General features: G+C 39.5%; 1 protein-coding gene across 1 annotated transcript in view; it reads right to left on the bottom strand.

Moving 5' to 3' along the window:
* Positions 1 to 12,759, bottom strand: part of LOC136425042 (glutamate receptor ionotropic, kainate 2-like) — a 34,280-nt gene extending 21,521 nt beyond the window's left edge. Inside the window, exons 1-2 of the mRNA XM_066413789.1 lie at positions 12,372 to 12,759; positions 10,474 to 11,477 (exon numbers count right to left, since the gene is read on the bottom strand). Of these exons, the coding sequence (XP_066269886.1) occupies positions 10,474 to 10,564 (91 nt within the window). The 5' untranslated portion in view covers positions 10,565 to 11,477; positions 12,372 to 12,759. The remainder of the gene's footprint in view (positions 1 to 10,473; positions 11,478 to 12,371) is intronic.
* Positions 12,760 to 17,782: the final 5,023 nt, after the last annotated feature.

Genomic DNA, 17,782 nt, shown 5'->3' with positions numbered 1-17,782 from the left:
AAGGATTGGGCGTTATCTCGTCCTAATACCACGGTGAGCAATACAAAGTGAGGTCGATGTACTCAAACTTGCAACCTTCTTCATATTGTAAGACGTGAATGCTTTAGTAGCCGTCCAGATGTTCTACTTCTTGTTCATAGGAATAACGTTCAGTAATGTAGAACATTTGCTCAGTTTGGAGAACCAGTCGTTGATAGTGAAGGTGCTAGCGATGTTTGCCAGTGTTTTAACAAAAATACCTTCTTCACAACACTACCAGGAAATGATGATTTCTTCCTTTTCTTTAACTATAGATAGATAGAAGAAAGTTGCTCATAATGCGCCTCATGTAATAATTTTTTGTTGGGAATCAAACATTGCCTATTGTCGTCAGTCTTGCTTGATAACTTATGTCATGTTTGCAATGAAGCCAGGCCGTCTAGACTCTAATAATCACGAGGTCTATCCCTGGAATGTTTGCGTTGCTGTCACCAGCCGGTGGACTGAAAATTGTGTGTTACACATCTTAGATGAAACATTAGGTTTACCTGTCCTCTTTTTATCAGAGAATGGGCTTATTCATCTTACGCGTGGCATCTCTAACAATGTAGGAGTAAAAGTCAGTCGTTTTGGGTCTTGCGTGGGAGAGATAGCATTTACTTTTGATTGTCAGACTTCTTTACTCTGTAGACTGTCAATGTCATATTTCTAAAACTTACCGTTTATTCAACCCCAAAAGGGGCGCATTTATTATTATCTTACAAACAGTATGTAATTCAGTCCCATGATAAAGTTTGTAAACAACACGTAGTTAATTGATGTCGGGGTTGTATTAATCTAGACAGTTTAGAATGCTTTTCTGCATATAAAGTATAGGCTGCAATATGGCAGATGACAATTTAATGGAATTTTTCTCACAGAGGCAATACTAATATGTTACACTTACACAAATTGTGATGTTATATTTATGGATTAATTGTCCGATATGAACATGTTATATTGTGAATTAGCCATGATATTGAGAGACGGTTGCGCAAGCATCACTTAAAAATACTCCTAGTCAGCTCTGCAAAAGACTTTCTTACGTCCCTTAGTTAAATAGACTTTGCAGTTGGGAGGAAATGCATATTTTAGCTGAATGGTCTTTAACCGTACCTGAAGTAAAGTAGCTTTTCAGTGAATACCAGACTCATTTAGTTTTCCAATAAAAATAAATGTTCACATATGTATTGATACGAATCTGGAGGGAAAGGGCATTAGAAAGACATCAGTAACATTACAATGAGGACGTTCCATTATGAAGATAAAAAACATTTAGATATCAGCGTACCACATATAAAGTACTACAAATTTTGGTAAGCCAAGTTTCCCTGAAAATTGTAACTGACGTACATTGGATCCAAACTCCACTGGGACAGAATGTCATATCTACCAAAAGTCACTGAAAGGTAAATCAGATAAAAAAAGATATTGATTGAGGTGCACGAACAGTTAGATATTTTGCAGTAAGGGGAAAGAAGTATGATTCATGATCTAGACTTCTGGGTTGACTGCCGTGACGGTTATCTGCGAGGCTGCATCTATACCAGTGTTGGCCATCCGGTTGGATCTGCATTTGGCGTTACACAAAGCGTTCGCCGACAGGCGTCGAAAAACGTCTCCCGGCCGATCCTAGCATATCCATCTCCAAACATAGCTGAAAGCTATCTAAAGAAGAGGTACTCTCTACAGTATCTAATGATAAAACTATCAATCCATTATGGTTGTAAGAGAAGACGTTTTTCCCTCGGTCCTCAATGCTCGATTGTGTCTTCTTATTGAATTATTTTCATGAATCTTGAGAAATGTGATTTTCTGGTCAGTGAAATGTAATTTTCTGGCCTGCCTATAGGGATTATGTTACTACCTGCTTGTCAGGTTATTTTACATCATACATGGTGTTGCAATCTATCTTTTCTTCTGAAGAGGCATGCACTTTAGGTCTGCTTCATGTTGGCGAAGGGCAACCTAGTCATAGTTGTTAATGCAGAATCTAGCAGCTAGAATGAGTGCCCTATTTCTACTTCTCATTGTATATGCCTCCCATATTGTCCTGTTAGATTCCAGGCTTGCCAGCTGACATGCTGGGGATCTTACCCTTGCTGCGATATGCATGCATAAATCATGTTGGACCGCTCTTAAACTATGTAATTAACATTGATGACATCAGCGCACCACGTCGCGCGAACTCTTCGTTGCGTAGGTGGGTCTCTCCTGGGTGAGCAAAATAATCTTTACAGAATGGAAAATAATTCTTCTTCACTTTGTTGCGGGGTGTCCCTGTGGTGCCTGTATGGGTATAATGCAATAAGACCTCAGGTGGCTTGTTCTTAAGACAAAGATTGACGCCAGGACCCCGCGATGAGAAGAGAATCATTGAAGATCTATGAGACGCCATAATTAGCAGGGGGATGTTGATGTTCCAACAAGGGACACAGCTTCTATTTCATTAAGTTAAGGGTTAATGGAAGCAACTACAGCATGATTTATCCCAGTTTTTGCGCAGGTTTGTGCCGCATCAGGTGGCAGGTGTGAAGACAGAGTGCGTAATCCATCAAGATATCTATGAGTCTGTAATTAAGTGTTTAAACATTCCGTTAGAATGATTGATTGACTGTGGCAAACGCTAAGCCGCTAAGAGCTTAAAAAGATGCTTAATCCTTCTCATGGGCTAATGGAGCCTCCTAAAAGCATCTTACTCAACACTGTCGAGACATATTACAACAGCTAGACTTGAAGCAAAGAAACCAGACTTAATTAATCCTTCTTAATTACAAGTCTCTCCATTTCAATGCTATCTTACAGGGAATGAGTTGATAGCGTTTCGACATCTCTATCATTTAAACCGTCGTTTATTGTGATTTGCTAGCCACTCATATCAAAATATGGGTAAAATTGACCTAAGTGTTCAAGTTATGCTTCAGTTTAGTCCAACATCTATGTTGTATGTGTACCTAACCGCTTCGTCATCATTCATTAACCTCAATATACCATCTGGAGAGTTGTAAATAAGCAAAAAGCAAATTAATCAGTATGCTATAGACACATGAGGAAAGTAAGAAAGTATCTAATAAAAAGTTTGGTTTGGGGCAACATGTTAAGTTGTCCACTTTCTTATAAGACACAGGGGTTCGTATTCGATTTGCTAGAGCAATAAACGTATTCCTTATTCCAAGGGATACGGTTTTGATTTTCCATATATGAGATACAGCCACGCCTCTCGTTCTGGGTTCGTCGGTAGTTATGAGGTCTCTGAATTAACGAAAAACCATGGGAATAGAACCCATCATCTGATTTAGGTTCTGCACGCCCCCGTGGTTTAAAGGGGTCAAATGGTTGATTGTTTTTATTCTTATCACTCGCGAAATCAATGAATGAATCAAAGACTACTAATCAGGTCCCTTCTGAATACCGTTTCTTGATTTTGGCGACCCCATGCTAACACACCATACGCTGCAATCAGGTAGAAGATTGATTTTTGTTCCCAGAAGTCATTACACGCAATAGTGAGACAATAACATAATCATCGATCCGAAATCCGATTTTCGTGACTCTCACTCGGTATGTGGTCATTTGTTGCAGCAACGTCGCCAGCTAACTACAAAAGATTCTCATCATGATTCACTTAAAATGAAACTCATCTCTATTGTTTAGAAAACACCATCAGTAAAACATGCAAAATACCAACTACTTGTCACCTATCAAGAAGCTAGTATCCACATTGCAAATAAAGAAACATGAACAGGTAGGAGTACTCGGACATGTTAGATGTTTCGCGAAGAACTTCTAATCATAATTATGTTAATGTCGAATCAGGCAAAGCTTGCAGCCAGAAATTGCCATAACGCCCTATCAGGATAGTATCTCTTTCATAAGTATTTTTCACAGTCAAGGACGTCCCCACAAGCATTGCACGAAATCTCCCCTTTCAATCTAACCTTGCCCAAAGGTGATGCATGGTACTACTACTGGTATAGCCGGAAACGAATGCTCTCTTTCATAATCTGAGGGAGAGACTCTCAAAAGAGCCAAATATGGGAAGATAGGATTCCTGGATACCCGTTCCTGCAGACATCATCTCCATGGCCAGCAGCTCTTCGTTCTCCACTCATGTGGAAAACACATAAGCAATCCTATCTTTTATACACAGTACGTGCGATATGGAACCTTCCGTGAATACGTGATGAAGCGTGCGTTGCTTTTCCTAGAAGCCATTGAGATTACGGTATCTTGCCGTTCTGCCATTGTGGGACTGCATATGTGTACGTGAAGAAGTAAACGTACATATGACAGATTTGAATATATCTTTAGATGCAACAACCCCAACAATGCAAAAATTGGTAAATATATAAAAGACTGCGTTGTCATTAGAAAAAAAATACCGAAACTTTTATTAGCCCCACTCAATTGTAAGAATATATCAAAGACTTTTTCTAGCCCTTATTATATAAGTGATTAGGATGCCAAGTTTTATGCTATACCTCCATTTTGTATTATGTTTTAACAATTGTTTCCATACATTGGACATGTGTACAATTGTCGTACAATAAAGTTCTTCTATGAAGGGTAACCTTTGATGATATATGATTGTATTTCTCAAGAGACAGCTCTAAATCGTTGATCATTGACACTTATCTGCTATGATGAACTGTAAACGAAACGAACAGAACGTGCGTATGCATATCAGGAGTTACAATCTCGAGGTATGTAATTGTTTTTGTACGATACACAATTCATCATAGATGTGCATGGCATAGGTGCTGCTATGGTGGGACTACATTTGGTAATATGATATTATGTTTATCAGTTACTTTGGTTTTATATCAATATGTAGTTTGTGTACCGTTTTTGTTATCTCTTGCAACTTAAGTTTGATGTAGATAACTTTTATTTGGGTTTTCTCCCCAGAGCTCATTGAAAATCGCCAGCTGGTAACATAATTTCCCCTGGTTGAACAAATAAACAAACAAACGAACGAACAAACAAACAAACAAACAAACAACTTGAAGCAAACATCGTCAGAAAGTTGACGTATGAATGAATTTCTAGAGATAATGTTTGCAAATTCAAAAATATTGATAGTAAAACAGCAACTGGGCTGAGTTAGTTGCCACAAACCACTTTTTTTATAAAAGTATCGTTTGCTTTCAACATTTCTATTTCCGAGGAACTTGCTAGCCATGATAGTATCCATCATGCTCATATCCTAGCAGCATTTCAGCGCTTGACCAGAAAACACATCTTTGCCGGCAATGTAGATAGGGCAAATGATTAGCCTCTTGCCTTCCAGGGATTGCGTGGCACCTATCTGCTTAGTTCTTAATTTCCTATCTTCTTATCCTCTGATTTATTGCCATGAGAGGACTGTTAATGCATCTCCCGCAGTTGACCCAATTTATCGTCACATCCTCAGCGATAATTTACTTCACAGGGCGAATATGGATTTTATGGTAAATCGCGTGAAATCTTGAATCTGCTTGAGGTGACTCTATGTCTTTAAGGCCTCCATTCAACTAGATGGCGATTGCGCTGCGCTTTCTCTGGGACCTAAATCGGATTTGTCAAATCCTTGAATCCTTCATCATTTTTCATAATTGGAATATCATGCATAATGACTTTTAATGTAAATATGACTAAAAAGACAATGATACACACAAAGTGTAAAAATATTCGTTTTTATCGATGAAATTCGTTGAGCCCTCTGTTAAATTTGAGGTCGCAGAGAGCGCGCGGCGAGAGCGCCGTCCAAATCATAATGAAAGGGGTATAACCAATTTTAACTCTTTGTGATAGGACGTTCGGTGCAATGTAACCAACTGCTTTCACGCCGCGTGCCTGCGAAGCTTGTGTGTTACGCCGAAGGGCGGTTATAGTGGCAATATAAATAAAGAACAGATACTCCCAAAATGTCTACAATCCAATACCATTCATCATATTATGGAGCAGATATTCATCCTATAAAGAAATGTATGCAAATGTATGCCGTTTTTACGACGATTCTTTCCTCTTTTATAGACCTTTTTTAAAATCCCATGGCCCAAAGGAGGCAAAAACTTTGACTACGTGATGTGAGTTTACATTGATTGATAATCACAAGAGTAAAACTAATGAAAAGGTAATGACTGTCAATCCATGACTACCACGGGAACAAGGCTTAAATCTCCAAGGGCGCTGATACTCATTAATGGTATATTGGGAGACTACATGAACAATTTAAGGCGTGGCAGCCCGCAATTTAATGGTTTGATAATTGGCTTCGATTATCCTGAAAGAGGCATCGGATACCCATCTCGCGGGATTAATAATCGGATAATTTAATAATGTAAAAATTGGTAGTTTACAATACTTAAGATGACATATTAACTTGATATCACCGAAAATTCTTGCTGTTGACGCAAGATATACAAATCATTTCTCGTTGGTCACACTTGGCTTTGAATGTTGTCACAACGTTTGTTGATAATCGGGGTGGAATATCGTTAGATAGAATGATTGTTCAACATTCGAAGTTTAAGTGGTATATTTTCTCATTTGCCTGTTTCTATGCCTATAAAACCAATGTTTATGGTTGTTTCCTAAATCTTAATTTTCTGTTTTATAGGTTACCCTGTCCTTTGATAATTTGTTAATTTGATTTTAAAGTACATATAAATAAAGGATTCATATTTTTTCAAAGACCGTCTCCGTTCAAAAACACTGGGATAGTGCATATTCCTTCGTATAGATCTGCAGTTTAGTTTGAAAAAAATATTAAAGTTGAAAGATGAATTCGGCTTATCAGTAGGATGTGCACATTCTAACTTAAGCATGATTTCATATCTCATTAAGTACAGTCCGTACTCCAAACACGTATGAACTAAAATGTGGATGACATATGACAAAGGAGCATTTATATGAACAGTAACAGATGCACGTCTATTTATGATCTACACTTTGATTGGAAACCTCCGTTCGCAACTCACACGTACGGGTGCGCCATTTAATTTTCTCTCTCAAAATAGAATGACATTGTATGGCGATGTCAAGGTTATCCATGGAGAGTTCAATAACCTCGTGAAGACGAATGCCTCATAAGCAATACTGTGCTTATGATAATAGGGTGGATGCCGCCATTGCTGTAAAACACAATGCCAAACCCTATGATTCCACATAATCACATAGCACTCCTTGTGCTCTTTAAGGTTTTCGATAACTAATGCATCATTTATTTTGATTGAAAAATGAATGTTTTCAATGCTTCCCATATTTCTTAATGCTTATCAAAAGGGAAATACTACCCTTATGGCAGAGTAAAAAGGGAAGTAAACAGATTATTTGCTAGACTCACAAAACTAGTATGTTCTTGTTCACCTTGTTTGGCGACCTTCCAAAAGTACCTTATTTGAATGATTTAGAAGGCAGTTCAATGTCTTACTGTTGTGTTACAACGTTACATGAGTGAACTTTTATGGCTTCGACTGGTTCAAATGAGCTGCTAAGGTTACTCCATGTGAACCTGCCACAATGAGTTATGCATCGTATAGGATTGCCACTTTTCCTGGTCGTCACTATCTGACCTCCATATGCTAAACACTAAAGCCCCCCTCTCACAGGACCCGCAATAACTTTTTTCAAAATCTCACTTAATAGAAGTATCGTCAGTCCGGAGGCTATACCGGAGATAGAAACCCGTACTCGCGCTGCATCCTCATCTTTGTCTGGTGCGGAGCTTAAAACTAAGCCAGAGAGTATAGCGAAAAAGGCTTTAGGATGTCAACATGTCATTTTTCATTAAAACTGATGTTGGTTTACTACTCCTTACTTGTCTCCTTTAAGACATTGAGACTCTACCTGTGAAAGAAGGTGCGCACACATGTATCTTGTAAGACGGTGGGAAGGGGGAAGAAGGGAAGTTGACCGAAGCACTAAGAGAATTGAATTTGCAACATCATAACCTAAAATGTTTCCTTATAAGACATGAATAAGGTAATTGTAGCAACATGTGCGCGTACCAACATGTGTACCATAATTCATGCATTTCTTGCATACATACAGATCGTGATTTAAAACGGATGGGATTGCACATATTAACTGTCTGGACGTCATCTCTGATATTATCTGACCATAAATTTGGTAAGAATCTACCTGATGGCACATTTACATATAGCAATCTGTCTACCTGATGGTGTCTCCTATTTCATTCCGAATGCTTCCTGGTAGCATATATCCAGGGACAAATGTTCTTCCAGCTTGTAAGAGACAATCACATATTGCCGCTGTTACAGAATGATGAATGTGAAGTCCAAGACTATAAAGTTACCTGTCTTTCAATACTTTCTAATGGCCTTTCTTTACAATAAAACGGCCTTGTAGGCAGGAGATGGTAGCTAGCACTTCTGGATTAGAGCTTCACTGATAGGACCATGGATCTTAATTGGGATATTCTTGTCCTCTCTTGGGCTGTATACGTCAATATTCCGTATTCAAATAAGTGTCTACAGCATTGTATATGGCAACGCCTTGGCTGTTCAGTTGTACCGTGACTCCAAATGCAAATAGTAGCACAGAGAGACTCACATAAAACTGATGACTCACACCACACTTCATATGTTTAACAAAACGAATTTGTTTTGACAAACTCGTTCAAACATGCTGTAGACAAATGATCAAGTGACAAACAATTCATTTGGCATCAATTTGAGTCAGTGAAAGATACTCACGGCAAACACATGGACGCTTGAAGGTAAACCAGGATATATATGTAGCTATTAGAACTATTGGAACATGCTGTATATAACTCATACCATTCTGATAACGTGATCGTAGATGAACATCAACACTCTCTAACACCCTCATTTATCTTGTTGGCTTATGACAAACTGCCTCTGTGGAGCTATAATTCCATATCATTAGTAACGTGTCCCAAGCAGTTATGGTTTGCAAGATTTGAGTCTATAATCATCGTAAGGCTTTCGTATCAGTGGTATCACGTGAAGTAGAGAGAAGAATTAATCCTGAAAGTAAAAGACGAATGAAATTAAATATTTACTCTTCACGATAACGTGGGAGATTTGTATCGTCTAAATTTCTAATCGCTCCACAAAACCATGAAGAATTTGAAATGAGGTCCTTATTGCAACCCAGCGTGAATAATGTCTTGAAGGACTGCCGAGACAAATGAAACAATTTTCCACCTGTTAAGTTTCTCCTGAAGACCGCAAACCTCCATCGGTTTCATATAATGTGATTTAGATTGAGGGCACCTCATCATTGACCCTCTACGGCAATCCTGTCTAACTTAACCTTCCTTACACGCGTGGTAGTTTGTGTCTGCCGGTGTTATTAACGTATTTGTCCATACAGGCCGTGCCCTTATGATGAACATGGTGGGATCGTTTGCAGGGGACTAAATCAAGAGACCTGGGGATACATTTTTCATCATAAGATCTATTTTTAGATGGCAGTAACGATAACCAAAGCTGTTGTGCACAATCTTCGGGACATCTTCGATGACACCAATGTCAAACTATGCTTGTAACCTTTGAAGGTTATGATATTTGCATTCAGAGTGACTTGCATGTGTTCCAGGAACTTGCTCATCCCACAGCAACAAATCTAAATGTAAATGTGGTTGGAAAATATTCAGTCTGTAATAAGTGGGACATGACAAATCGCTATGGAAATTGTGAGGAATATAATATACGATGTGTTACGGGAAGTTGATAACATTCAAAATGGTCTTATCGGTTTTTCCCTTGTAATTCTCTAATGTGAATTGAATGGATCACAACTAATCATGGTATTGTAGGATGATTCATCACCGGTGGGCTTTATAGGAGTACAAGCCTTTGTTTGATGATATAAGACCAATACGATAGCGGATACTGCCAGCAGTGCCGATCCGTCCTATTCTTCATCACTAATCACATTTTTCTTTTCATTCTTGGATCTTCTTCCAACGCACGGTGCGTTTTCGACGTCTACTCACACAGGCCTTGAATAAAATAAACATGCCAATACTCACAGCAGTAAGGCACACTAACTAACTAGAATCGCTCAAAAACGATGCCAACCGCGCATGTAACAAAAGCCATTACAGCTAAAATGTAGTGTGCACGGTAACGTCTATAGAAAAATCAATTCTTGTGACCCAGCTGTGGGCCTCTTTATTCTATACCTTCCAAGTTGCTTTTTGATTGTACTAGCAAAGCCTTCCTTCAATACCAAATCAAATACTTGAGTCTTACAGTTTCAGAATTAACAACTTTGATGAAATTTGCGGAACATTTTTCATCATTACAACGTGTATATTCTTAGCACCAGGTGCAAACTGAACAACGGCTTTAGTTCCTCTCAATACTTCTTACATGTAATACAGTGTTTGATGACTGACCTCATATTAACAATTGTAGTATGATTTCGATTTCTTACACTTATTTAATGTACGCATATCGTTGGACTGTATAATGTACTTACCGGCGGTGGTTGACGTATTCAGACTGACCCCCACACTGCCACACACCAGCAGCACACAGACAATCAGCGAGTAGGCTCCTCCGGTGGCCATCAGACTCTCAATTTACTTCTGCTTTCAGATCGAAATAAATTTTCCCTTCTAGTCCTTGTGATGAACACATTTATCACGTCCAAACACCGATCCGACGTTGAAACTACCAATCACTCCCTCTGTTGGTTAGCAGTTTTGCCGTAACCGATCTTCTGTGAGTTTGAGAGCGTTGAAATTAACGTAGAGCTTGGTTCTACTGCATGGTTACAGTGAAAGTCTTCCGAAAACAGTCCTGTGGGTACTAGGCTGGAATGGCTGATAAGACGCGTGTGGATTTTGGATTTACTTTGAATCCTACTTCAGCTCTTGTTGGATTGTCGTTTGCCCCTAAAAGCGTTCAACATTCTGCCTCAACAACGAGTCCTTTTAGTTTTGAACAGCTGGACATGACCCGTTGGAGTGGTATTTTTACACTACAGAATAAAGTCTTCCTGTCGAGATCTCTCTGGAAGTTGCTCCCTGCACCGGTGCACCCACGTTTGACGAGGCCCCTCTCCACCCATAAGACTGTCTCTAGTTGGTACTTGGTTCGGGGATGCAGCTGCGAGGGATTTTGTACTTCAAGCCGTCGATGTTTGAAATTGTCCTCTCTACACTGTTTTTACGATGATAGTTCTAAGGTGCCCTGAATCTCGTGCAGTCGTCACGCCTTTAACTCCTCATTTGTAGCTTGCTATGTGTATTTCGTACTTTTTCTTGTATCCACGGAGTGTCGATGTACAAAACTGCCCCTCCTGCGCTGCTTTGCCGATGACAGGGCGTCTTTGGCCGTCGTTGGTTCTGATCCTCTGAATCTCCTGTAATCGTCACGGCCGTCACTCTCGGTTCGCCATCCCAGTGATAAGCGCCTCTGTGCCTCCGCCTGCAGGTCCTCCCACTCGCCTTCACTTTGAAGGTTTAAACGCGTGTATTTCTGTCGAAGCAAGGGTAAATGGGAAGATAATGTCATCTGTGGCTTGCGATCACGCCGGCTGCAAATTGCTATCTCGCCAGCTAGAACATCTGCCTGCAAGACGGACCGCTGATGTTAGGTCTACAGGCGCCACTAAGATTTCACCAGCCCCGGGCATCAAAAAGCTACTAAAGAAATGGTCACCACGCCATGATTCACAGCAGATATAGACACTTTGGTGCAGCTGATGCCTTTTCTGACACGCCGTGCTAGCTATGGGGCATGACTAGCATTGGTAATGTGACCAAGACGGGATTGCGCTACTTGTTTTGGGAGCCAAATGATTCTCGACATGACAACCTTGCTTTTAGGAGAAGGAATAGCCAATGACACAAGGGAAATCCTTGCATTACACTGCACAATTGTACTGGGAATTAGAAAATAATTTTGGCAGCCACTTTACAGGAGAATAACTAACAGTACTGTGGTGATGCATATATTATAGATGTGCTGTATTTAAAAGACCATGAAAAAAACGGATATCAATTTTACCAAATTCGCCGTGAAACTTTATTTTAGAATATCTTTGGCGTTAAACCACACCTAGCATAATACACGTATCAGCCTGAAATTATTCTTGACTTCTTTTACCATACAGTATATCACGTATGCCAATAGAAATACTACATTGTAGGGATGTCGTCCTGGCTCTTAGACACCTATCATTTTGGTTCCTTACCCTTAACAATCTTGGGAAGATGCCTTTGGGGGTATTAAGTATTCATATTAATGAGTTTCTATATTTCTGCCGATCACAGATGTCTGTTTACAAATAAGAACGGAGATTATGTAAAGACTAAAGTGTTTTCCTGGTACTGATCCAAGAGTTCAATTTTCAAGAACGTGCTTGCCCACCTGCTCATATGTCTTGATCCTCGCTCATTGTGACTGCAAGTTGAGAGACTTCGCTGCAAATGAAACACTCGACTGAACTATTTGCCCTGAGGATCCTCTCGACGGGAAGATCCACTTAAAACCTTCCAGATATATGGCACTATCGAAAAGGTCGTCTCACCGATAGCGACGTTTCTCATCCCTGGCTGCAGAAGCTGTTCTAGAGGTCCTCAGAGTGTAGATGAGTTGGCAGAGCGTGGATGCGTCTTTATCTCAGTGCTACGTGCGCAGGTTGTACTGAACAGAGCATGCCCCAGAGAGAGGTGGTGTTGAGATCTCCCGGTATACAGTACAAGCTCGGGTAATCTTGTTGGCGATGTTTTTCATGCTCCGCTGGCGATAGCGCCGGGTTTGATTTGCATACTATCCGTAGAGGGTACACTAGTTATAGCCAACTCCTCCCTGCGAACACCTAAATACTACAAACTGTGTCTCCTTATCTTAAATCTTAGTCGTGAAATTTCCGGATTACCGAAGAGGATTATCTGTCGACATTGTTTCGATTACGTCCTCCCGTGGATTAAATGAGACGAATGCATCAGCTGGTTAGGATTAGTTACAAGCGAATACAACGAGGCTTAAGCCCTTATTCTGAGTTAATTCAACTTTCAGTCCCTTAACCATATAAACGCAAATACGTTCTGTAACCATTTTACGTTCTATTGAATATACGAGGCAGAATCTATTTATAGATTTGTACCTGACATTTTTCAAACATGCCTTTAGGACTTCAATTATACTGTAAATGTCGCCTTCAAGTCTATACAAAGAAATTGTTTCCGAACCCTGGACATGACATTTTATGTATCGATGGTAGATTCAATATTCTAGCTCTCTTATAGGTCAGGATTGCAAACTTTTCTTTTAGAAAGAACCCAGGTGGTAGCGATAATAGGCACGAACCATCAAAACGACAGAATACATAATACTACGTACCGAGATACATTCTTCTAAATTTTGCCCCTTTTCCCTAGCGCACTGTTAAAACAAGTCAGATTGGTCGCGATTTTTACAATTATCTATACGGGTGTCATCCATGCGTCATATATCATCTGTACGTCGAATGTCATTTGCCATCAGCATGCTGCTATCATACTCGGTATGTAAAATAAATGGCAGCATAATTTGTAGGTTGAAATTGACGTCGATGACCCTAAGCTGCCCAAGACGCCATGCCATGTACAAACTCACACAGAAATGTAGTACATCAAAAATAAGGTCTTTGTTTTGCATCATTAATAGTACAGTAGAGTATTGACGTTTCTCTGTGCATTTTCATAGAACAAATTGCCCGGGAGTTTTGAAAGACAACATATGCATACTAACAATAAGTTTTCAATTCAAATCGTGTCAATGCACTCGAATGTTACATAATGTTGTCGACTCTCACAACTATATCAACTTTTATTACATGTATTCAGAAACTTCCGGCGATAATTATAATGAGGTGTATATACAAATGTTGTTGGTACTGTATTGCCACCTACTACGTGTAATTTGCAATCAAAATACACCGTCTATATAGCGTGTTTGAAACAACATCTTATTCTGTTGAATGCTAAGATGACGTCTAACCATAATTATATATGATGTACGACCTTGTCTTCATGAGACAGGGAGGCTTATTAAACAAAATAATTACAACCGTTTTTAACATGCACAGGAATCATATCCACTGCGTAACGATGAGGCATGGTTTCAGCTATATTAACATCACCATGCTGCGTGAAGACTTCAATCGAACAGCACGAAACAGCATTTAATGATTTACAAGATGCTTCGTTTAAATTAGCAGCAACTGAAGCGATACCTGCACTGTCTGGCAGCGTCATCGGTACAGTAATAACAGGCGCAGTGTGGAGTTGTGACATTTTTATTTGAATCTGTCAGTTTTGTTCATTGACGGCCCCTTATGAAAATGAGGCTCGAGTCTGGCGGTGGGATTAAGACGATTAAAAAAGAAATTGGTTGGTTGGTTGGTTCGATGGTTGACTGGTTGCTTATTTGGTTGGTTGGTTGGTTTGTTGGTTGGTTGGCTGGTTTGTTGGTTGATTGGTTGGTTGGTTGATGGGTGGTCGGTCGGTCGGTTGGTTGGTAGGTTGGCTGGTTGGTTAGTTAGTTGGTTGGTTGGTCGGTCGATCGGTCGGTCGGTCGATTGCTTGATTCTACTTAGATTCTTATGGCAAATATCTAAACACGTCGAAAATACAAGTTCAGATGGATGACAATGGATATCAAAGACTAGCTTGGTATCAAGTATCATCCCGTTCAAAAAAATTAGTAACGTTAACCAATGTAGACACTAGATGAGACAACACTGAGTTTATTATGAGACACACCAATCACATATATCTTTTGGCAATATCAAATCATACAGTTGAAATAAAATGACGGATTACTTGATAAAAAAGCAATTAGAATGATACAATAAAACTAATACAAACTACTTCATCTTGAATTTGAACATTAATAAATTAAGAAAGTAACGAATATATTGTGTATGCAACACGGCGGAGTATACAGCAATTGTTTCGCATAATTTACAAACGCAGCATGCAGCTTAATGTGGCAAACAAAAGAAGACACATGGGTACATGTATATAGGCATATGTTTAATTTCCATACGTGATATATTGTTCATATTGTTCCTAATATATTGTTCCTACAATATATTGTTCATATTGCCATCATATTCGTAGACTTATATTATGTGTAGAAAGACTGCAATTAATTCCGTCGTCTTTATCTGTTTAATTTCTACAGATAATCCCTGGAATTTCGCAATCTTGACAAGTGGTATTATGAAATGGCCGGGGGACAAGTTTCAACTTATATCTAAGAAGCGTGTTTGTGTGTGCGTGTTGTACTGAAGTGGAATAGTGTCGTAATGAAACTGTTTCTCTGCAAACCAGACATTGTCATCGTTGATTTATACGATTACTAAAAGTTATTCTTAATCCTTCCAAAAGATAAGGAAACAACTAAACAGATGAACATTTCTTTTCTACCGATGCTTTGTTGGGGAGTGCTTATCCCCTGACCCGATGGCATGTATAGAATAACATATGAAATGGGTGGTTCGAGAAGTATATGCAACCCTTTGGAGACATCAAATTCATTTACTGGGTTCTTTCAAAATTGCAAACTTCTTTGCAACATATCGACAGTCAATAGTATTCCGTACGAGGATTGCGTGTCAAGTCACCATGGACAGAAACCTTTGTACCATTCGTCTTTTCAAGTTTTTCATAGCCGTACTGCATACAACATTCAATTTGGTGAAAGTGAACTGCACTTCGAAGAGTAGTAAACATACATTATATGTACTCCTACATGCAACACCTAGTCCTACAGATGAATAACTATAGAGTAACAGCACACAAGTCCATTTCCGTTTCGCCCGCTTTCATCAGATGGGAATGAGCTTCCCGGTCGTACATATTCAGACGTGGTTCTTCATGACGCTGCATTTTGATCGCTTCATTGTGTCCCACCCACGAAGGTCTCAAGCCTTTTTTACTGCGCATCCAAGATTAATTACCCTCCCCCCCCCCTCTATGCACTTGACAGTGATCGCGAGGCGACCTCGCTGCGACCTTCATGCATTGAATTTGTGTAACGAGTGATTTCATATTTGGAATATTATGCAGAATGTAACAGTATGACTGGAGGAAAAGCACAAAGCGTAAAAATATTCGTTTTTTATCTGTGACTTTCGTTGTCAAATTTTAGGTCGCCGGGCGGTCGCAACGAGTTCGTAGCCTTATTGGAAAGAGCATGTAAAGCCCCCTTCACACTTCTGCGGACATAAAAACCGCATGAGTTGCGTATTAACAAGTTTTTGGTTAAGGTTAAGTTTGAAGCCGAAGAAGTAATTTCTTTGGTTTCATAACCAGGCTGCACAACGGTGGGTCAAAGTAGAAAACAACTTTTTCCCCAGAAACTTTACTTAACCCCCCCCCCCAAATGTTACTGCGCAACTCATACGCACTTGAATATACGCACAAGTGTGTCCTTTAGCAGTTGACGTATTTTACAGTTTTCTCGTTCGGCATTTTGATAAACAACGTCGGCAGCGTCATTTACAGTTTGAGTGTTACACTACAGCACCGGATGTAGGTAAAACCCGGACGTGTTTTGGATGAATCGTTGATAGATGCGTCAGTGGGTACGAAAACCCACATATACAAGATGTGAACCATACACACTAAGCACGTCATTTATCACGAGTATGTACGTCAATGCTTGGAAAATGTTAAACGTGGCGTACAGCCGTCCTTCAATTTGGGCCCCGGAGATATCGACGTTTACATGACAGACAGGATGTTTCGGAATTGCACAGCGGAAGAACGGGGAAATATCCATGGACACATCCGGTAATTTGATATTGATCAAAACTCAAAGATACTTACCTGAAGAGTGGATAAACTTAACGATCATGATAAGGACCGTACTTATAAATCAAAGTCTTATACTAAACGTACTGGACTTACTACCTTAAGTAACAGAAAGTCAATAAGCCAAAGAAACACCACGTGATGACAACTGTGCAATAGAAGTAGATATGTATATACGAGAAATACAGATTTTATGTCTGATATTGATCAAGACTCAAGGTAGGGCCTATAAGTCTTAGAGTGGATATACTTGACCATGATAAGGTTCGTGCCTTTCAATCAAAGCATTAACTTAACGTTATTTTCTTCACCACCTTCAGATGCAGGAGCTGGCTATCTTTAACATTTCTGATGTGCAAGACGTGTAGATTTGCAAGTGTATTTCCGTAGTTAGAAGAGGCTACCGGGTTATACTAGACGCCCAAAGTGTGAAAATGTGTCTGTGATGCAGTTTTGTAAATCCATTAGAATCTCGTTGGAAAAAGAGAATGGAGAAGGAGTGGAGTGAAGCTTTTTGTACGCTTTGAAAGTGAACTTAACTTTAGGGCGTAACGGTACAAAGTTACTTTGTCCTTTTATTCAACTGCATAATAGATTCAATGGATTTCGCACACCCCCATTGCATTCATATATATTATTGGAAAACGTAAGTTGCAAATTCTTACCTAGAGTTAAACAATTACACATATTTTAAGATGAGAGAAGATGCATATAAACCATATAAATTTGTACGATTTGCTTGATCTGTTTGCCTTTTAAACCCATTATGTAAACTATCAATGCTGGCAGATTTATATAACAGTATGCATTGAGCCCTGGCCCTTTGGGCAGAAATAGGCCATAGTATCATTACCTATGGCCTCAAAGAAGCAAGTATCGTAGATTAATTACAGACGACATTTCTACCCAAATGTTGCCAGATACGTATTCCATATGGTACTCACATAAATGCAAGAATCTGGGTCAAATCTATAG

The sequence above is a fragment of the Branchiostoma lanceolatum genome, chromosome 19, assembly GCF_035083965.1.
Source record: "Branchiostoma lanceolatum isolate klBraLanc5 chromosome 19, klBraLanc5.hap2, whole genome shotgun sequence".
Lineage (NCBI taxonomy): Eukaryota > Metazoa > Chordata > Leptocardii > Amphioxiformes > Branchiostomatidae > Branchiostoma > Branchiostoma lanceolatum.
Note: the sequence above shows the minus strand (reverse complement) of the source record. Positions and strands in the feature narration are given on the sequence as shown.